This window comes from Erythrolamprus reginae, chromosome 1 (genome assembly GCF_031021105.1).
Source record: "Erythrolamprus reginae isolate rEryReg1 chromosome 1, rEryReg1.hap1, whole genome shotgun sequence".
Lineage (NCBI taxonomy): Eukaryota > Metazoa > Chordata > Lepidosauria > Squamata > Dipsadidae > Erythrolamprus > Erythrolamprus reginae.
Window position 1 is genome coordinate 79,078,285 of NC_091950.1, and position 23,167 is coordinate 79,101,451.

At 38.9% G+C, this 23,167-nt stretch overlaps 1 protein-coding gene across 4 annotated transcripts in view; it reads right to left on the reverse strand.

Annotated features, from left to right (window-relative positions):
• Window positions 1-23,167, reverse strand: part of DPH6 (diphthamine biosynthesis 6) — a 277,224-nt gene that overhangs the window by 162,230 nt on the left and 91,827 nt on the right. For all 4 annotated transcript variants that reach the window (XM_070756244.1, XM_070756252.1, XM_070756261.1 and 1 more), the window contains one exon: window positions 21,417-21,504. In XM_070756244.1, coding sequence (XP_070612345.1) covers window positions 21,417-21,504 — 88 coding nt within the window. The remainder of the gene's footprint in view (window positions 1-21,416; window positions 21,505-23,167) is intronic.

Below are 23,167 nucleotides of genomic sequence, written 5' to 3' on the forward strand. Positions count from 1 at the left end.
AATGGAAGGCAGGTTGGCAGCAATTGTTTTTTCTGTAGTTCTGACTATTATCCTCTGAAGTCTGTGCTGGTCTTCTTGGGTTGCAGAACCAAACCAGACAGTTATAGAGATGCAGATGATAGACTCAATTATTCCTCTGTAGAACTGTATCACCAGCTCCTTGGGCAGTTTGAGCTTTCTGAGTTGGCGCAGAACATTCTTTGTTATGCTTTTTTGATGACATTTTTGATGTTAGGTGTCTGTTTTACATCTTGCAATATGGTAGAACCTAGAAATTTGAAAGTCCCTCAGTGACTATGAGAGTAGGTCCCTCCTGTTTTAGCGAGAAAGTAAGAAATTGCTACTTATTACTGAGAATGCGTTTCCAGAGGCACCAGCATATTTTCTCGGAGATCAATGTGACTCACAGACATAAAACTGAATTGCAACCTAAGTGAACAGCACTATGTAATGATTTAATTTACTTAGTACAATTAACAGGGAATCATTATATAGATAAAACAATGCAAATCAATAGTACACAAGGGAACATTCATCATGTTAATGGTAATGGAGACAAGAAAGTGCTTTAAATGCAACCTTAAACTTTCAACAACAATATATATCTATTTAACTTTAAAGAACAACAAACAAACAAGTTTTCAAAGTGAATTCAACAAGTTACTGCCACTGTTTGCTGCCCTCTTCTGGTGTGGATCACATATTTTTCTCTCCAACTTTCTGGTAGGAAAGCAATTTCGGTTATTTAATAGTGCCAGGTATTAGTATTTTACTCACAAAAAGCATTTAACATAATCCACAGCATTAGCAGACAAAAGAAAGAACACTGGAAAGCTTCTAGTGAGCTACATGTTGTCTGCCACAGGCCATTTCCTTTGAAAGTATACTGATCTTGATAAATCCTTGTCTGATCCACAAAACACATTCATAGTATAACACAAATTAATATTCTTGGAACAAAAAACAGCTTCAGCATCAGAGATGGGTTCCTCCAAGTTCTACAGAACCGGCAGCAAACTGCTGGTGACATCACAGAGCTGGTTCTGTTGGTGCCGGTCAGTGGATGGCACCATTTTTTTTAAATATAAAATTGGGGGGGGGGGGGGGGCTGGGTTTTTTTTTCTTCTGCGCATGCTCAGAAGCTATGTTTCTGGCACTGTGCATGCCATTTTTGGCTTCTTCTTTTTTGAAATTTTTGCCACTGTACATGTGTGCATGTGAATCATGCGCTCATCCATGCAGGAAGAAGCGAACCAACAGCAAGGTAAGTTAGAATCTACTTTTGTTCAATCTTTTTGCAAATTTTTGCAGTATGCATGCATTCATGTGATTCGCATGCGAAGCCGCACAGGGAGAAGCAAACTAGCAGCAACCCATCCTGTTCAGCATTCACTTTACTTTGAAATGATATGTAGTCTACAGACGCTCTGTATAAGTAAAGCAGTGGACATTAGCATATTGAAAGGCCCACAGTACTATATATTTGTCCATAAGGAAATATATGTCGACCGTATTAAAAAAGGCCATCTTAAAAGCCTCTGGACTGTATGTAAGGCAAATAACTAAACGTAAAAAGAAGAAAAAAACGCTATGGTTTAGCAATGATGTAAAGGCTATAGTCAATGAAAAAAAGGCTGCCTATAGGAGGTATAAAGAGTCTGGAAATATAGCTGATAGAGAAGTGTATAAAATGAGACAGAAGGAGGCGAAATAGATAATATATGCTGATAAAGCCTCTAAAGAGGAAAAAATTGCCAAATCTGTAAAGAAGGGGGATAAAACCTTCTTCAGAAATATTAATGATAGGAAGAAGAAAAACGGCAGCATCACGAAGCTTAGTATTGGAAATAATACATACATTGATGGGAATAAGGAAGTCGCTGACCATTTCAATAGCTACTTCTGTTCAGTTTTCTCAAAAGACACCTTACAATAAAATACTATCGATGGATATAGCATTGCTTCCAGCTGTACGGATTCAGCTCCAGTGATCTTAGAAACCGATATCTTAGAAGATTTTGAACAATTAAAGATAAATAAGGCAATGGGTCCAGATGGCATCCATCCCAGAGTTCTTAAAGAACTCAGATCTGTCATTGCTATCCCCCTGACTAATTTGTTTAACCAATCCCTGTTAACAGGAGATGTTCTTGAGGATTGGGGAATGGCCAGTGTTGTGCCTATCCATAAGAAGGGCAGTAGAGAAGAAGCTGGTAACTACAGACCAGTTAGCTTGACATCAGTTGTAGTTAAAATGATGGAGACTCTACTCAAAAAGAGAATAAATCAGCACCTAAAAAACATAACTTATTAGACCCAAATCAGCATGGTTTTACTGAAGGCAAATCATGTCAGACTAGTCTCATTGATTTCTTTGACTATGTCACAAAGGCGTTGGATGAAGGTGGTGCCGTGGATATTGCCTATCTGGACTTCAGCAAAGCCTTTGATATAGTTCCACATAAAGAGCTGATAGATAAATTAGTGAAGATTGGACTTAATCCCTTGATAGTTAAGTAGATTTGCAGCTGGTTAAAGCGTAGACATCAGAGAGTTGTTGTTAATGGCAAGTATTCTGAGCAGAGACAGGTTGCAAGCGGTGTGCCACAAGGGTCTGTTCTGGGTCCTATTCTTTTTAATATGTTTGTGAGTGACATATGGGAAGGTTTGGTAGGGAAGGTTTGCCTATTTGCCGATGACTCTAAAGTGTGCAATAGGGTTGATATTCCTGGAGGTGTCTGTAATATGGTAAATGATTTAGCATTACTAGATAAATGGTCAAAGCAATGAAAACTGCAGTTTAATGTTTCCAAATGTAAAATAATGCACTTGAAGAAAAGGAATCCTCAATCTGAGTATTGTATTCGCAGTTCTCTGTTAGCAAAAACTTCAGAAGAGAAGGATTTAGGGGTATTGATTTCTGACAGTCTCAAAATGGGAGAGCAGTGTGGTCGGGCAGTAGGAAAAGCAAGTAGGATGCTTGGCTGCATAGTTAGAGGTATAACAAGCAGGAAGAGGGAGATTGTGATCCTGCTATATAGAGCGCTGGTGAGACCACATTTGGAATACTGTGGTCAGTTCTAGAGACCTCACCTACAAAAAGATATTGACAAAATTGAACAGGTCCAAAGACGGGCTACAAGAATGGTGGAAGGTCTTAAGCATAAAACGTATCAGGAAAGACTTAATGAACTCAATCTGTATAGAGTGGAGGACAGAAGGAAAAGCAGGGACATGATGGAAACATTTAAATATGTTAAAGGGTTAAATAAGGTTCAGGAGGGAAGTGTTTTTAATAGGAAAGTGAACACAAGAACAAAGGGACACAATCTGAAGTTAGTTGGGGGAAAGATCGAAAGCAACATGAGAAAATATTATTTTACTGAAAGAGTAGTAGATCCTTGGAACAAACTTCCAGCATACGTGGTTGGTAAATCCACAGTAACTGAATTTAAACATGCCTGGGATAAACATATATCCATCCTAAGATAAAATACAGGAAATAGTATAAGGGCAGACTAGATGGACCATGAGATCTTTTTCTGCCATCAATCTTCTATGTTTCTATGTTTCTAAAATGGTCTAGATAATTGATGGCAAACCTTTTTTTCCTCGGGTGCTGAAAGAGCGTGGGCATGTCCTATCACGCATGCCCGAGTGCCCACACTCACAATTCAATGCCTGGGGAGGGCAAAATCTGTTTTCCCCATCCCGTGGAGGCCCGAAACAGCTTGTTTTCCAACTTCTGTTGGCCCCAATAGCCTGGTGTTTCGCTCTCCCAGGCTCCAAAGGCTTCCTTGGGGCTGGAGGAGGGTAAAAACACCCTCCCTTATCTTCCCACAGACTCTCTGGAAGCCAAAAATGCCCTCCCAGAGCCTCTGTGTGAGCCAAAAATCAGTTGGCCAGCACTCACATGCATTTTGGAGCTGAGCTAGGGCAATAGATCATGTACCAACAGACATGGCCCCGCGTGTGGCATGGGTGCCACAGGTTCGCCATCACTGGTCTAGATGCTCTTGGTGTTTATGAAGAACCACAGTAGTTGATGATTTGTGAAGAAGTAACTGTGTCTCCTAACCCAGTAATCCATTTTTAAAGAAACTGATGAAATCAAAGTTGCATATAGGCTTCCTATGGCATAATAAGTTAAAATGCCTTGTTCAGTAATCCAGCAGAGGGTCACTTTGGAGAAGATGAAATTATTTTCCTATGATCTTAAAATGAAGCTAATACATCAAAACATTTTATTTCATGTATATTAGACACCTTAGTAAATGTTTAATAAGGGATGGTAACAATCATCTAGCCGCTAGAGATGCAACTCAGGAGTTCAAACATTAACTCACATGGTGTGGACCTACAGCACGTTAAATATGCAAATCTTCTTGGCTGCATTTCTAGGTTTTGGAATTTATCAAGATAGAAAAAGTTGAAGATTTCTCAGGACTTGCAGTTAATAAAAAGAATGATCATACATCAACAAAAGAAGAATTAAACAACTGATTTGCAGCAATGGATTGTGAACAGTCAAAGCCACCCACAGTTGCTTCAAGAGTGAGATGGGCAGCATATGAATTTATGTCCTCCTCCTCCAGATTTCAAGTACTAAATCTAGAAAATTTACAAATACGTCATCTCCGATCTGATTTAACTGTTGTTCATAAAATCATACATCATAATGTACTCCCTGTCAGTGACTACTTCACCTTTAACAACAACACAAGAGCACGTAATAGATACAAACTGAATGTAAATCGCTCCAAACTTGACTGCAGAAAATACGATTTCAGCAATAGAGTGGTCACCGCCTGGAACTCATTACCTGACTCTGCTGTTTCTTTCCCCCAACCCCAAAATCTTCAACCTTACATTATCTACAATTGACTGCTCCCCTTTTCTAAGAGGTCTGTAAGGGGCGTGCATAAGTGCACTTATGTGCCTAATGTCCCTGTCCTACTGTCTTATTATCCTTTCTATTACAGTGATCCCTCGATTTGCGCGTTCTCGATTAGCGCGAAACGCTGCAACGCGGTTTTTCAAAAAATATTAATTAAAAAATAAGTCCGCATTTTTTTTGCTATACCACGGTTTTTCCCACCCGATGATGTCATACGTCATCACCAAGAGTCACTTCTCTGTCTCTTTCTCTTTCTTTCCTGTCACTATGCTTCAATCATTTTCTCATTTCTCTTTTTTCTCCCCTTTTTTCTATCATTTCTCTCTCTCTTTCTTCCTCTCTCACACTCTCTTCCTCCCTTCTCTCTCCCCCCCTCCACTTGCCCACGAGAAGAAAAAAAGCAACCTCTGCCGGGCAGCTCCCCTTGTGCCCCCGCTTTGTGCCTGCCTCTTTTGGGGATTTTTTTTTCTTTTCTTTTTTGCGCTGGCGGCGGGAGCTGTTGGGGAGGGCTCTGCTGGGAAGGCCTCTCAGCTGCAGAGCCGAATGGGGGCGGAGGCAACAGCGGAGCCCGGCGCTGGGGCCATGCGAGGCTGTTCATCCAGGGGGGCGTGGACTGGCAAGTCGCCCTCCTTTCTCTCTCTTTCTCAAGATCGCTTGCCGCTTGCCTATTGCAGCGAAGGAGGCGAAGCAAGGCTCCAAGCTGCAAAGCGGCAAGCGATCTTGGGGTTTCCCCTTTGCCTGGGCGGCGGGAAGACCAAGGGAAGGTTCCTTCAGCCGCCCAACACCTGATCCGCTCCGCAGTGCGGCAGCAGCGAGGAGCCGAAGATGGGGTTTCCCCTTTGCCTTTACCCCATCTTCGGCTCCTCGCTGCTGCCGCGCTGCGGAGCAGATCAGCTGTTGGGCGGCTGAAGGAATCTTCCCTTGGTCTTCCCCGCCGCCCACACGCAAACTCCACCATCTGCGCATGTGCAGCCATGAAAAAAATGGCGCACATGCGCAGATGGTGGTTTTTACTTCCGCATCCAGTATAACGCGGAAATCGGTTAGCGCGGGAGGTCTTGGAACGTAACCCCCGCGCTAACCGAGAGATCACTGTACTACGTTCTACTTATGTTATGTTATGTTATGTTAATATGTACTATAATACAGTGGAACCCCGACATAAGAGCTGCTCTACTTAAGAGCAACTCGAGATAAGAGCTGGGAGGGGAGAGATATTTTTGTTCTACTTACAAGCCCAAATTCGAGATACAAGCGCCAAGGAGCTGTCTCCTGAAGCCAAATGCTAACTTCCGCGTTCGGCTTCAGGAGACAGCTGCGAAGCGGCGCGCGTGTTTTAAAAGGTTGCAGCCGGCCTGGGGGGCTCGGGGGGGTGCTTGCAGCTTTCTTTCTTGCTCTTTTTCTTTCTCTCTTTTACCTTCCCTTCCTCTATTTCTTCTTTTCTTTCTCCTTCCCACCTTCTTCCCTCCCTCCCTCCCTTCACTCATTCCTCTCTTACTCTCCCCTTTCATAAGTTTCCTTGCTTCCTTCCTCTGTTCCTGTCCCTTCCCCCTTTCTTTCTTTCTTTCTTTCTTTCTTTCTTGCTCTTTTTCTTTCTCTCTTTTACCTTCCCTTCCTCTATTTCTTCTTTTCTTTCTCCTTCCCACCTTCTTCCCTCCCTCCCTCCCTTCACTCATTCCTCTCTTACTCTCCCCTTTCATAAGTTTCCTTGCTTCCTTCCTCTGTTCCTGTCCCTTCCCCCTTTCTTTCTTTCTTTCTTTCTTTCTTGCTCTTTTTCTTTCTCTCTTTTACCTTCCCTTCCTCTATTTCTTCTTTTCTTTCTCCTTCCCACCTTCTTCCCTCCCTCCCTCCCTTCACTCATTCCTCTCTTACTCTCCCCTTTCATAAGTTTCCTTGCTTCCTTCCTCTGTTCCTGTCCCTTCCCCCTTTCTTTCTTGCTTTCTTTCTTGCTCTTTTTCTTTCTCTCTTTTACCTTCCCTTCCTCTATTTCTTCTTTTCTTTCTCCTTCTCACCTTCTTCCCTCCCTCCCTCCCTTCACTCATTCCTCTCTTACTCTCCCCTTTCATAAGTTTCCTTGCTTCCTTCCTCTGTTCCTGTCCCTTCCCTCTTTCCTTCCTTCCTTCCCACCCTCCGTCCATTCATTCACCCATTCCTCTCTTGATCGCTTAAAGCCGGTCCCTGGTGCAAAAAGGGTTGGGGACCTCTGTCCTACAGGATTGGGTGGCAGAGAAGTTGAACATATGTAAATTTAAAAGTTTAAGAAAGTTTACAAGTTAAGTGAAAGAAACTTCATTATTCATTTATATGTACATGTACATTTCTTCATTAAAAACATGTCTTTCTGCATAATTTAGACTAACTTTGTGAGTTTTTTGAGGGCTGGAACCAATTAAAATTATTTACATTAATTCCTATGGGGAAAAGTCGTTCGAGATAAGAGCTGCTCGACTTAAGAGCCCAGGTCCGGAACGAATTAAACTTGTATCTCGAGGTACCACTGTACTATACTTGTTTGACAAACAAAATAAATAAATAAAATAAATAAAATAAATGTCATCTGGCAGAAGAGTATGAAGAATAAGGAAGAAACAATATGGTTTTTGAGAGAGTAGGAGTGACATAATATAATCTTGCAGGCCTTCTCTCCCTTTTTTATATAAACATGACTTTTGAAGTTACGCTGTTAATATTGTTATAGGACTTGATACTTTTCAGTCTATTAATTAGTTTCAGCTAATAGATCAGTTTAAAATAGCATACCAAAAATTGCCTTTAACACTGTGTTCATTACCATTTTTTTTTATTTTCTGTAGTCACTCAGAAAAGCAATCTCCTAGGTATAACTAATGTCAAAACACTAGGGGAAAATAATTACAAATTTCTATGGAAAAGAACAACGAAAATAATTTGTTTTATTTTTCCTTTAATAGGGGTCCTAGATAAAACCTGAAAACTAGATATAGATTGATTGACAATGCATAACCTACCCATCCTGTCCCCAATTTAAAATACATTTTATATTAAAATTAACATACAGTGTTATGTAAAAGCAGACAAGCTGTTTCTTGTTCTATTTAAGTATTTATTTTTTAAAATCTTGGGCTTCTCTTATTCTTTCTGCATTTTCACTGCAAATATTATATTTATGCTCTTTGAGCAATAATAGCTTTTTCCCAAGAAAGAAAAGGGAAATCCATCTGTGATTAAAGCCTACAAGGATATCAGCATCATAAAGTGTGAAAAGCAACAATGACACAACACAAAATGATTATAAGTCAAAAGCTTCCAAAATGAAAAAGTTGTGTCAATTTCAAACATTGAACTTTGGTATTTATTTAGGAAATGTATTTATTTGGAAAATCTATACAGTGATCCCCCGTTTATTGCGTCCCCAACCATTGCGAACAGGGTACTTCGCTATTTTTCAACCCGGAAGTCAAAAATACCATCTACGCATGCGTGCCGGGCACGCATGCGTAGATGGCAGCGGCTTCCCTGGGTCTTCCCCCTCTTGCTGGCGTCAGCGAGGAGTTTCCCCACCGCCCACGCAAACTCCTCGCTGCCGCCCGCCCTTCGCCCGCCCACGCCGTTCATTCTCGCCGCTTTTGAGCTGAGTCCGGGAGCGAATTCGCTCCCGGACTCAGCTCAAAAGCGCCGATAGCAAGCGGCAAGGAACGGCTTGTCTCGGCGCTTTCGAGCTGTCAGCTCGAAAGCGCCGAGACAAGCCGTTCCTTGCCGCTTGCTATCGGCGGTTTTGAGCTGAGTCCGGAAGCGAATTCGCTTCCGGACTCAGCTCAAAACCGCCGATAGCAAGCGGCAAGGAACGGCTTGTCTCGGCGCTTTCGAGCTGTCAGCTCGAAAGCGCCGAGACAAGCTGTTCCTTGCCGCTTGGTATCGCCGGTTTTGAGCTGAGTCCGGAAGCGAATTCGCTTCCGGACTCAGCTCAAAACCGGCGATACCAAGCGGCAAGGAACGGCTTGTCTCGGCGCTTTCGAGCTGACAGCGGTCAGCTCGAAAGCGCCGAGACAAGCCGTTCCTTGCCGCTTGCTATCGGCGCTTTTGAGCTGAGTCCGGAAGCGAATTCGCTTCCGGACTCAGCTCAAAAGCGCCGAGAGCCAGCGCCCCCCGGACCCCCAACCCGGGTTTGGGGGGCTGCTAGGAAGCCCTCCATGCCGGCGGCAAACAGCCGCCCCGCCCCCAATCTTCGGCTCCTCGCTAGCGCTGTGGGAGTAAAAACACCGTCTGCACATGCGCAGACGGTGTTTTTACTTCCGCATCGCTACTTCGCGAAAACCCGCTCGTTGCGGGGGCTCCTGGAACGGAACCCTCGCAACGAGCGGGGGATCACTGTATTGACACCTACTCTCATATGGCAACTCAAGGTGCCTTACAAGAACAATATGGTTTTTTCCCAAATAATAAAACTCTATTTTGAATAGTAACCTTAGTTCAACAAATGATGAAAATATAATTTTTGAAATAAAAATGAACAGCTTAGACTTTTTCTGTTACCAAAGGATGAGGCAGAAAGCAGGAAAAGTAGGTTCAAAATAATCAGATAGGTGTATTTTATTTTAGTGGCATACAGTAAAGCTGCAAAATTCCATTCCTAAAGAGGTTCCCTAAGCAGCTCTAAAGAGGTTATATTATTATCAATTACTTTTTGTTTTATGAGAACTTGGTTTAGTCTATTTTTCAAAATGCTCCATTGTACTTGACCTTACAAGAAAACAGTTCCCTTGTCAGAATAGAGAGAGCGCGCAAAAGCTTATTTCTAGATGTAATTTCTATGAACTTCTTTCATTTCTTAGGCTCTTTCATTGTGAAAATACTAAACCAAATAAAAGAAAAGTGTAAAATGAACTGAAACCAATCAAAAGATCTTCCATTCCCATTCTTGCAATTCCACCATTCTGTATAAAAGAATATTCTCCACATGTAGATAAAAAGAAACCAAAACTATTTTTCATCAGTCCCTTTCTTTATTATTCCTCTTGCCTCTTTTTTTGGTTCCTTTTTTGTTTCTGTTTCATATTATGATTATACCGCAACACTTCTGAGGTGCATCAGAAGGTTTAGTTTAGTTTAGTTTATTTAGATTTGTATGCCGCCCCTCTCCGAAGACTCGGGGTGGCTAACAACAATGAAGAAAACAATGTAACAAATCTAATATTAAAAAGTAATCTAAAAAACCCCAATTTAAGAGACCAATCATACCAACAAGCATACCATGTATAAATTCTATAAGCCTAGAGGGAAGGGAGAAAGAAAAATTCAATTCCCCCATGCCTGACGACAGAGGTGGGTTTTAAGGAGCTTGTGAAAGGCAAGGAGGGTGGGGGCAACTCTGATATCTGGAGGGAGCTGGTTCCAGAGGGTCGGGGCCACCACAGAGAAGGCTCTTCTTCTGGGTCCCGCCAAATGACATTGTTTAGTCGACGGGACCCGGAGAAGGCCAACTCTGTGGGACCTAACCGGTCGCTGGGATTTGTGCGGCAGAAGGCGGTCCTGGAGACATTCTGGTCCGATGCCATGAAGGGCTTTATAGGTCATAATCAACATTTTGAATTGTGACCGGAAATTGATCGGCAACCAATGCAGACTGCGGAGTGTTGGTGAAACATGGGCATGCCTTGGGAAGCCCATGCTTGGTCTCGCAGCTTCCGAACACTTTTCAAAGGTAGCCCCATGTAGAGAGCATTACAGTAGTCGAGCCTTGAGGTGATGAGGGCATGAGTGACTGTGAGCAGTGAGTCCCGGTCCAAGGTGTCCTCTTACTAGATAGTAACAAGCTTTCTACCAACCTAGGGGGCATGTCATGAGGAAAAACAGATAAATAATTTCTTGGTGTTGGCAAAATCCTAGGTTCATCATGCATCTCATTTTATATCCCGTTACGTCAATTTCTGCTTGTTGTAATAAATTATTAACCACAACACAAACCCAATGGGGTCCAAAGCAATTTTACATAGCAATCAGCTATGAGGGTTTATGTATTAATCGCATACACATACACAGCTTTTTTCACTTAAATTGATGGGATTTCAAAGCATTTAACAAGGCTGGATATTAACCCAGTGGGTTGTTTATTGAAAATAGAACTGAGTATGCTTAGCCTTGAGAAGCAATAACAGAAAAGGTTAGTACATATCTTTCATTTATATGAAGAAATTTATTTATTTTCAGTTACTCCTATTAAGGGTATGTTAATCCTAGTAGACTGAATTTACAGGAGGGTATAATTTGACAGAACCCTTGAAAACACTTCTGAATGGTAAAACAAGATTAACAGGTTAACTAATGGGAATCAGAAATGTCTTTCCCCCTTGCTAGCAATCTTCCTGCAGAGATTGCATAGCTGTTAGGGATTATCCTACTCCTGATTTCTTCCATCAAGCACTTACCTGGACTAAATGGACTACAACACCTGCACTACATATTTATTTATTTTTATTAGTTATTTATTTATAGACACTACTGTATTTACAAAGTTCTAGTTACAATTTTTTTGAGAATAGAAACATAGAAACATAGAAGACTGACGGCAGAAAAAGACCTCATGGTCCATCTAGTCTGCCCTTATACTATTTCCTGTATTTTATCTTACAATAGATATATGTTTATCCCAGGAATGTTTAAATTCAGTTACTGTGGATTTACCAACTACGTCTGCTGGAAGTTTGTTCCAAGCATCTACTACTCTAACACAGAACTGCCTATGCAATACTCAGATTGAGGATTCCTTTTCTCCAAGTGCATTATTTTACATTTGGAAACATTAAACTGCAGTTTCCATTGCTTTGACCATTTATCTAGTAAAGCTAAATCATTTACCATATTACAGACCCCTCCAGGAATATCAACCCTATTGCACACAGGATATGAATAAATATCTGCAACATCGTGGTTCTGGAACTTAAAAGTAAAATGTAACATACACTAACTCTTTCCCGCCTTCTCCTGCCTTCTGCTCACTCATCTGCATGTATGTCATTCACTATTTAGTTGTGTAGGGACTGTGTGTGGTATGTATAGTGGTAGCTATGGATATTTAGAATTATGCACGACTGATTTTTATACTTGTTTAAATTTACAAACAAAACAGTTTTATGAACAGTCTTTTGGAATGTCACCTGTTCGTAAGTAGAGGAATGAAGATAGTCAATTTACATAGCCACACTTCTTAGTAAGCGGAATAGGCCAACTTGCCACAGAAAACTTGCCATGACCATCTTGCTGTGGTCCCAATCACCATGGCCAACTCATCGTGGGACAACTTAAAAATTAAATTTAACTTTTTAAAATAATAAAAATGTATTTTATTTTATTTTTCATTCACCTTTCATTGTGTCCCTCTCATCCCCTGTCCCTTTCACATCCTTTCTTTAATGATTCTATCCCACCATTTCTTAACCCTTGTTCTGCAGTGAATTATCCTGTGGGAAGTTGGACGTGGCAAGTTGTGCTGTGGCAAATTGGCCACAACAAGTTGGCTGTGGTGAGTTGGCCATGGCGAATTGTCATAGACTGGTAAATGACTTTGGACAGCAAATGAAATTGAAAAAAACAACAACAGAAAACCATTGCAATCAAACTACAAATATCAAAATACATAACAATTGAAAAAGTCACTTTTATACAGAAAGCCCAGGTACAAAGCCAGGTCTTTAGGGCCTTATGAAAACTTAGCAGGTCAGGAACACATAATCCTTGCAAAGAGAAGATTTTCCAGAATTGGGCTTCAGCAAAATAATATTGCCTTCTGGGCTCCACTAGCAGACATCACTTAACCTAATGGGAACCATAAGCATTGCTCCTCTGGAAGACTGGCTAGGACAGATACAGAAAACAAGGGGAGATAGTTGCTTAAATAATCCAGTTCCAAACCATGAAAGTCTTTAAAGGTGTCATCTTGAATTGCACCTGGAATATAGTTGGTGGCCAATTTTCTAATCATGCCAATGCCATTGGCTCACACAAATATGTGCCAAATAGTAGGACTCATTTACTATTCATCTGGCCACATTCTGCACCAGTTGAGGCATCTGAATGCTTTTCAAGGGTAACCAACCACTTTGCATTGTCAAGATGAAAATCATGGAGCTATGAGTGACCATGAACAAGACTTCCCAGCCCAGTAACAGGCACAACTGGCACAGAGTATGTAAAGGCCTTTCCAGCCAAGGATGCTATCTTCTCTTGAACAAGGATTGAGGGAAAGAGGATATCAAATTGTACACCAAGTCTGAGGCAGTGTCATGTCATCCAGAATCAAAGATGCAAGATCCCTGGTGTCAAAAAGTCCAAAAGTCCAAAAGCCAAAAGCTGAGTTTAACTTGGGTTGAATTGAAATCTATTGTACTCCATCTACGTCTTACATTCTCCAGAACATTGACAGGATATGTCATGGTCCCATTGAAGCCTGATTCCATAGAAGAGGATGAGTCAGACCTGGGGCTGATGAAGGTCGACAAGGCGACAAGCAAGGTCTACCCCCTCTTGATCCTGAACATGGAGAATGGAAAGAAGACAGGAACAGTGCAGGCCAACCTGACGACTTTGGAGGAGAGAACTCTGTCCCTTGTTACAAGATACTTGGGGATTGAGACTTAAGGAGAGGCTGTGGAGAGAGGTGCTTGTCAGGAACTAATACTAAATTCATGGAATTTCGTGTACCGTTCCAAACATCAGTAATTCATTGCCTTATTCCATTGCCTCACTGGACCTTTTGCCTTGAAGCTGTTGTGCTAACAGCATTTTGCTGGACTACTCACAACAACAGACTGCTGAATGTGTGTGTGTGTGTGTGTGTGTGTGTGTGTGTGTGAGAGAGAGAGAGAGCATTTTGCTCTGGGACTTGCCATAAATATGGGAGTGTTTTGGAGAAAGTTGGACCGATAAAGGGAAGTCTGAATTATCAGCTGATTGTGTTCTCTCCATGCTTTGCCCCAGATCCTCACATGATCACTCAAGTAGCCTGTTGTGGATATGTAAAGTCAAATATCATCCTTATTCTGATGAAAACTCATCCCAAATTGTCAGACGACCTCCATATAACAGCTTATGAAGGTATTAAATAAGGGAAAGAGAACCGAACCATCTGACACCCTATGAAGTTGAGGCTGAAGGAGGACAACCAGCACAATACAGTGATGACTTGTAAGAAATAGTTTAAAAGTATGATATTCAATAACCATACTATAAAGAAAAAAAGTACACATAAAGAATCTGAAGATAAAAATGATATTTTTATATTATAATGAAAAAGACAATAAGAATCTTTTCAATTGTTATGCAAAAATGCATCTTGAAGTCCTAAGATAATGTATTAAACTATAACAGTGAATAAAATGTTATTCTACCTGAGGCACAAGGGCCCATTGTGCTGCCAGAAACAATCTAAAACAAATTTCCAATGAGCCTTTGTAGTTAAACATGAAGAGATTTATTTAAAGAAAACGCAATACTGAACAGCAGAACAGAGCATATGCACATTATTGAACTAAGGCAAGCTAGCCAGAATTGTCAAATGATTATAAAATATTCAATTGAAAGAATATAAAATTAAAACCTATGAAACATAACTAAGATGATATGTAGGAACGCTGAACTCAACAAGCAGTATACTCAACAAGTACCATTCTTGTTTAATTTGGTCTAGTCAGAAAGGATTTTTATTACAATTATAATAAATTATGAAAAAATATTCCAGTGAACTTTTGCTACACTCCCTAATTTACTTTTTTATACATTCAGCCTTACTTATAATACCTCTCTACATTAACTTTGACTAAGTTTCAGGATTAAAAAACATGCACAATTATCTATAAGCGACCGTATTTTCCCGAGTATAAGACGCACCAGAGTATAAGATGCACCTTAGTTTTGGGGGAGGAAAATAGGGGCAAAAATCTGCCTACTAGATATCTGGTTAGCATCCTTAGTCTTGTCAACTTCAGCACATTATTTTATACCCTGGTTAAGGCTTAAAAAAACTTTCTTTGGAGGGAGTAACAATGGACAAAGCCTGCAAAGATTTAGGGCTGGGAAAAACTTTTAGAGGGATTAGCAATGACAAAAGCTTACAAACAGGGAAGAACCAGGAAGATCATTAGCTTCTCATTAGGGCTGGGAAACAAAGTTTTGGAAAAGCTACTTTCGGAATATAAGACGCACCCAAATTTTCAGCCTCTTACTCCAAAAAATATGGTAGATGGCTCTCCAAAATATTATTTTTAAAATTATGTAATGTGGGATAGTCCTATTTATTTATATCACCGTGATGAACATTTTTGGTACAAATAAAATGTTTTATATGCATAAAATATGAACAAACATTATCCTTTCTCAAACATTCAGAAAAATGGAAGAAGGAATATTATAACAATAATACCCTCTGGAACCAACTCCCCCCAGAGATCAGAGTTGCCCCCACCCTCCTTGCCTTTCATAAGCTCCTTAAAACCCACCTCTGTCGTCAGGCATGGGGGAATTGAGATATTCCCTTCCCCCTAGGCTTATAAAATTTATGCATGGTATGTCTGTATGTATGATTGGTTTCTTAAATTGGGGGTTTTTTTACATTACTTTTAGTATTAGATTTGTTCATATTGTCTTTTTGCTGTTGTTAGCCGCCCCGAGTCTACGGAGAGGGGCGGCATACAAATCTAATAAATAAATAATAAATAAATACATCTAAACCAATCATGGTCAACTGTGATGAAATTTGTGTGGAATCCAACTCCCAGAATTGTCTAGCTAGCTATAGAAAAAGAATCAGCCCAGATGGCAAAATAATTGCAAGGCATTTTGAGGTGCCATATATGTGTCTACCTTTGAAAAGTGTTCGGAAATTTCAGATCGTGCAGAATGCAGCTGCGAGAGCAATCATGGGCTTCCCTAAATATGCCCATGTTACACCAACACTCTGCAGCCTGCATTGGTTGCCGATCAGTTTCCGGTCACAATTCAAAGTGTTGGTTATGACCTATAAAGCCCTTCATGGCATCGGACCAGAATATCTCCGGGATCGCCTTCTGCCGCACGAATCCCAGCGACCAGTTAGGTACCACAGAGTGGGCAACTAAACAATGTCGTTTGGTGGGACCCAGGGGAAGAGCCTTTTCTGTGGCGGCCCCGGCCCTCTGAAAACAGCTCCCCCCAGAGATCAGAATTGCCCCCACCTTCCTCGCCTTTCGTAAGCTCCTTAAAACCCACCTCTGTCGTCAGGCATGGGCTTATACAATTTATGCATGGTATGTTTGTGTGTATGTTTGGTTTTTAATAAGGGTTTTTAGTTATTTTAAATATTAGATTTGTTATATGCTGTTTTTATTATTGTTGTTAGCCGCCCCGAGTCTACGGAGAGGGGCGGCATACAAATCTAATAAATAGATAGATAGATAGATAGATAGATAGATAGATAGATAGATAGATAGATAGATAAATACATAGATAGATAGATAGATAGATAGATATCCAAAGGACAAATGTTAACTGGGATTAATAGCAACATTGTTCCAATTGTGGCATTTACAACAACAACAACAATATCAACAAACACCCCCCTCACTCTAAGATGCTACATAGGAAAGCACAGACAAAACAGAACAAAAATTCTCCTCTTTCCTTTGAACTTGTATTCGCTAAAATAACCTTCATTCAAGTAATAATTTTTGGTATAAGCCTACGATTCCATGTCACAATAATCCAGAGATCACCCCTCAGGGAATGTGCAATGTACAAGCAGTTTTTTAAAAAAATATTTAAGTATAATATTTCAGTGTTACAGGGAATGTTGTAGGCACATGTGTAAACAGGTGCATTTCCATTATTCCTATTATGTGTGCATCTGCCTTAAAAACAAGCATTAAAACAAATCACTGTGCTCATTTGCCAGGCATATAGCTGACATTAAAAAAAAAAGGACCTACCAATTTTCTCCTTGCTTCCCCATGTGCAGTTTTGACAAGAAGCTCTGAAAAGAGTTCTCAAGCCATAAGACTTGGTGGCAATCAACCATACCTTGCAAATCCCAGACTTTATGTGAGCTGGTAACTTGACAAGAATAATTAAATGGCTACTGCTGCATTCCTATTGTAACTGAAGAGTGAGTTAGGAATGATTGACAGCAGTGGAGTGGAATGGTTAGTAGAGTCTGGGTGAATGACAAGTGAAGAATGTCAGTGGAGAAATTATAGATAAGGGAAGGAAAGACACAATATGTTTGGGGAGGTGGAGAGAAAAGAGAGAATGCATTGGTAAGAGAACAGTGATTAGGCTAAGCTATTGTTCATTGTTTACATTATCTTATTTGTTTGACATGAATAAACATATTTATAAGTTTTAACTTTCAAATTGTGAATATGTTTTTGTTTAAAGAATTCTAACTGTCTCATCACTAAGGGGTGTACTCACTTTTGCTGCCAGCAGTTTAGATATTAATGGCTGTGTGTTGTGTTATTTTGAGGGGACAGCACATTTACATTGTTATACAAGCTGTATACTCAATACTTTACATTGTAGCCAAGTGTGGTTTCTTCATTGTCACATGAAAAGATATACTTAAATATTTACAAAGTGTCACTTCTATGACATACTGTACAACCCTATCTTTTTACATATTGCCTTAAAATTGTCGGTACTCATTGTTAATCAGTTTTGGGGAGGTTTGATGGGTACCAAACAAATTTTTCCTCATAAGGAATAGTATAATAAATTTAATGCATTCCCAAACCAGAGGAAAAATTTGTTTGGTACCCATCAAACCTCCCCAAAATCTTCCCTCTACTGGGATTACTCTTCCCTCTACTGGGATCACTATGGCCCTATATATCATGCTTGATTCGATACTTAGATACACCTTAGTAATAGGTCTTACTGAGTTGAGTGTGGCTTAAATTAAACCATAAGTGATAAATTATTCTATCTAGGAAACACAAATCACAAATGCCAAGTCTATATAATCCCAGCAACAACTTGCTCTACTTGATTTAGAAGTTACACAGAGGTAAACCTGATTAAAACCTGAATGGGAGACTTCCAGAGAATGTCAAAGTTGAAGATAAGGCTGGGTTCTCAAAGCATTCTTGCAGCCCAAAAACAAATAGCAAACTACTACTGCCATGAAAACCATATATATATTATATCCATAAATACTGCTGACTTCTACCTTTTAAGATTCTAAAGTTTGCGTTTTAGGATATATGCATATGTGTTTGAGCATACAGATCCACAAACATATACAAATATAATATCTAAGAGTATTCTCTTATGCACTGGAATGTTAAGAATTCCATTAAACATAGTAAATATACTGTTTTGAGGTTAGGATTCTATTTTTCTCCCTTTTATCACAGGATTAAATAGTTAACAAGTTCTTAACATCTGCCTTAAATTGGTGCACAATTAAGTCTGCTTAAATTTCAATGAGTGAATTGTCTTAAAACATGCTTAACCACATCCTTAGCTTGAAAGCATGGAATATTTTACATAAAATGAGTTAGTGCATTTTAATAAGTTAAAAAAAAACTTTTATTACTGATTTAGAAGAACAGAGAGAAAGAAGATAAAATGTACCTGGGGCCAACATGACCAACTTCTTAGCTTTAAGTGCTCAAACCTTTAAATAGGATGATGGGGGGCAGCAGACAACAATTTTATTCTTAAAAAATAGGGTATGTGAGGTTATAATTTACTCAATTTATACAGAATAAATAACATAGAACTCATTCATAACTTGACAGAAAATAAATTAATCTGAAAATCGTAATAGCTGTTGGTATGATTCCATCAAAGCACAAAATAAACAAATTTCCTCCTTAATTCGACAAGACATTAACTGTATACACCAAAATCTACATCAGAATTCCATAATGCTTTTAAAGAATGTGACAGCTTTGTCTACAATGAATTTGAAATATGAATTGCTATAAAACTGCTTGAAACTGTGGGTATTTCACAAAATCTTAAATATCTACTAAGAAGAGGGAAAAAGCTTCTGAATAGATAAAAGTAAAATCTTGATTCTTATATAAAATGTTATGCATTTTAATAAGATTTTTGCCTGATTTATGTAAAGCTTTGTGTTTTTCATTTTCCCTAGCCTGTCACATTGTAGTGATGTATGAAGCATTTTAGGATCAAGTTTGCCATGAGCAATAAAGTCGGTGCCCCTAAGAAATATTAATATATTTCCACTTTTTTATCCTCTCTCCAGGAGTGTTCTTATTCAGCTTATTTGGTTTCACTTCACATAGTCGGCCAGCATAATTTTTAGTCTCGCAGTAATATTTTAAAGCTTTGCACAGCTAAAAAATATCCTTGTCAAATAAAGCACAGTGTGTACTAAAAGGCTATATTTGAAAATGAAGAACATGGTCTTGGGACAAAGAAAATATTTCTATGAAGAAGCTGAATTTTTAAGACAAGGCTAGAGGCAAACATAAAGAAATGTTCCAATGAGAACTATTTTTTTTTTTGTTCACATTGCTCTATAAAGTTTTGTAGCTCACAACAGAATCAAGAAATAGTTATGAAAAGTCAGAGACTAAAAATTTGGCGATAGCAATACTTGGAGTTTTCAAATAATGGCTACAACTACAGAGTGACTGATAAACTGGGCACAGCCAATTGTGAAATTTCATTTAACAGAAGGCAATTTACAAGACAATGAGCTTGCCCATTATGGTAATAAATTGTGATGTTCATAAAACAGGTCATCACGTTACCAACCAATTTTACAACTTTTTTGATGAGCGTCTTGAAATGTAGTCATGTGACCATGGACGGTGGGGTTTCAACCATACCTTTGGGGAGATTTGTCATAACTTCAAAGCTGAGTTCTACCTATACAGTTGTCATTGTTGGGTAGAATTTCAGTAATAAAGATGAATGCTTTGCCTAGGATGTTGTTTTTATTCCAGATAATACCAGTCATGATGACTGATGTACCATTTAAACAATATCAGAATGACATTTATAAATGTATACAAATAGTCTTCAACTTACAATGATTCATATAATGATTGTCTAAAGTTACAATGGCATTGAAAAAAGTGATTTACAACTGATCATCACAGGAACACTGCCACATTCCTGCAGTCACATGACCAATATTCAGGTGGTTGAATATTTTACCACCTATTTTACGATGGTTGCAATGTCCCAAGGTCATGTGATCTCCATTTGCAACCTTCTCATCCATCTTCCGACAAAAAAAGCCAATGGAGAAAGCTGGAGTTGTTTAATGACTAAATGATTCACTTAATATTAGAGTGATTTATTTAACAATCATGACAAAAAAAAGTTGTAGAATCAGGCATGACACATTCAACAACCGTGTTGCTTAGCACAAGAAATTCTAGTCACAATTATGGTTGTAAGTTGAAAAGTATCAATATAGTAAGATAAAAAACAAGAATTCAATGTAAATTGCTGCAAGATGCTATTGAAAGTGGTGGGCTAGAATTACTTGACCTAAAATGGTATTTTCCTTCTCAGAAGCAACATTTGTCTGTAAGGCTGGATCAGGCTATCTTTGATATTCTCTACAACTCTGTTCAAGAGAGATGGGTGAGCTGATCATGTCATTTTATTATTATGCTACTTGCACTAAAAGGTAAATGTTTCCCCTGCACAGTCATTTTCAACTCTAAGGAGCAATGCTCCTTTCTGATTCTTAGCTTAGGGAGCAAACATTGTCCAAATACCTTTCAAAGGTCATGTGGCCATACACCAAGGTGCCCGGAATGCTGTTATCTTCCCACCAAAAAGGTACCTATTTATCTAGTTGCATTTGAATGCTTCCAAACTGCTAGGTGGGCAGCGGCGAGGGCAAATAATGGAAGCTCAATTCATTGCATGGCAGTGAGATCTTGAACCCAGGCATGATGAAAAGTTCAGCATCCTTAACTGATGAGCCATCGCTTTCCTCTACAAACTGTCATGGCACAGTGGTTAGAGTACAGTATTGCAGGCTATTTCAGCTGACTGCTGATTGCCAGCAGTTTGGCAATTCAAGTCCCACTGGTTCAAGGTTGACTTAACTTTTCATCTTTCTGAGTTGGGTAAAATGAGGACTCAGATTGTTGGGAGCAATATGCTGACTATGTAAAAATGCTTAAAAGGGGCTGTAAAAGCACTGTGAAGTAATATATACGTCTAAGTGCTTGCACTAAAATTAGGATTAAATCACATTATTTTTCTAAACATCAAATATTGATCAAAATAAATATTCCTACTTATGTCTGAAGTCTGTACATCTCACTCAAATATATAAGTACACAAATACAGAGTGGGAGGGGGAGAGAGAGACACTAACAGTCAGTCTTCTCAAATGATGGCTCTGCTTCAAAAACATTCCTGTTTTCCAAGAACAATTGCTCAATGATTTTTATTTCAAACAATTTCATTTTTGTTTCCCACTGTTATCACAGTAAATGTAAAATTACACTTCAGCCCAATATATAAATAATTATTTGAAGAACAAAACCTATCATTTTCCTAATGTTGGACTTGCCTTATCTTCCAAATGCAACTTTAACAGGCGGAGATAAGCCACAGGGGCAAATGCATCTGCTGAATGGACAACCACTTCTGATGAGTCCCTATAAAACAAAATTTTAAAAGTGTTTTGGAAAAAGAATAGTATTGTTGTGTTCCTTTTGAAAGCAAAACAATGCAAAAATAACACAAAAGCCACCTGGATTTTTATGGGGGTTCCCCTCCCTCCTGTGAAAATATTTCACTTCTCACCCAAGAAGATTCTTCTATTCTAATTGACTGGTGGAAAATGAAAGGATTTATATCCTTCAAAGACTTTCTTAGTTTTTTCCTTTGAAAATGTTTCTAGTGGGTAATGGAAGGATTTATATTGTTCAAAAAATGTGTATTGTTAAATATAAATAGGATATCCTGCTGTAGGATTTCCTACTTGAGCAGGGGGTTGGACTTGATGACCTGCAAGGACCCTTTCAACTCTAATAAATAAATAAAAATATTTATATTCCCCATTAAAACATTTTCAAAGGAAAAATACCTAGGGCAATCATGACTTGGATGATTAAGAATCTCCATAAACAAACCAAAAATAAATAATCAGATATATCATAGATATATAAGAATTCTATTACTTTGCTGCTCTCTGAGCTTGCTTGTTTTCTTCCATATTTTTCATTATCCAAATTAGGTATCTTAATCAGTGCTCTGATCATCAGTGATGATCAGTACTCTGATATACTGATGACGTTACTTAGTTTGGGTAATGAAATGTCTGCAAGAAAACAAGCTAGCTCAGAGAGCACCAAGAACACTTCATGTCAATCCTGACCTACAAATACTCTCCTTTCTTAGTTTTTTTATATTACCTTTCTTATATTACCACTTACCTCAATTCTTAGATTACCACTTATGACATTAAATCAGACTCAATTGGGGCTGGTTGTAATAAATAACAGTTGCAAATAACTATAGTCTTTGCTCCAAATAATGTGAATGGATACCACTTATACAGTCCAGGGAAGATGGAACTTCTGTTTGGAACATAAAGTAAACAGATGGGGATTTGAAGTCCAAAGGAAAGGTTCTGGGAATCACCATAAAAAAACTTGTCTTTATGGAAAATATCTGCCTCAGCTGAGAAGGCAGCTCATAAACACCAGAAGGTCTCATTGAAGAATTTCAGCACTACGTATGAAATGGCTTCCTTGAAAAACAAATGGTTCACATACTTTATTCATTTGGAATAAAATAGAAGTGAAGCTGAACTCAAAGAGTTTGAACTCGAGTCTTGATTCAAATGGGAATTCATGAGAATTATACTGAAATAATTTTTAGTTTAGAAAAAAACCCCTAGGAAATCTGAAAATATCATAACATAGTTAACAGCAAGATTTGGGGGATTGACATATTTTAAAGCACAACTTTCCCCAACTTGGTGACTTTCAGATAAGTTTGAATATACATTTCATAATCGTCAAACAATCTATTTACGATTGTATTAGTTGGCATTACAAGTACAACAAACAAATAAATTTAACAAATAAATGTAACCCAATATATGGAAATTATCAGGTTTGAAAATGTTGCTGGCCCTTTGCATTTTATATGCTTATATGATTATTTATTTACATATATTATTTATGAGATAGTGCAGATGATGCATTCAGTCAGAAACATTCCCTACATTTATTAAGAGGGTAATTTTCTTCTTGAAATTCTCTACTTCTCAGATAATTTTGTCAAACTGTATCTACCTAGGGTTATTCCCAA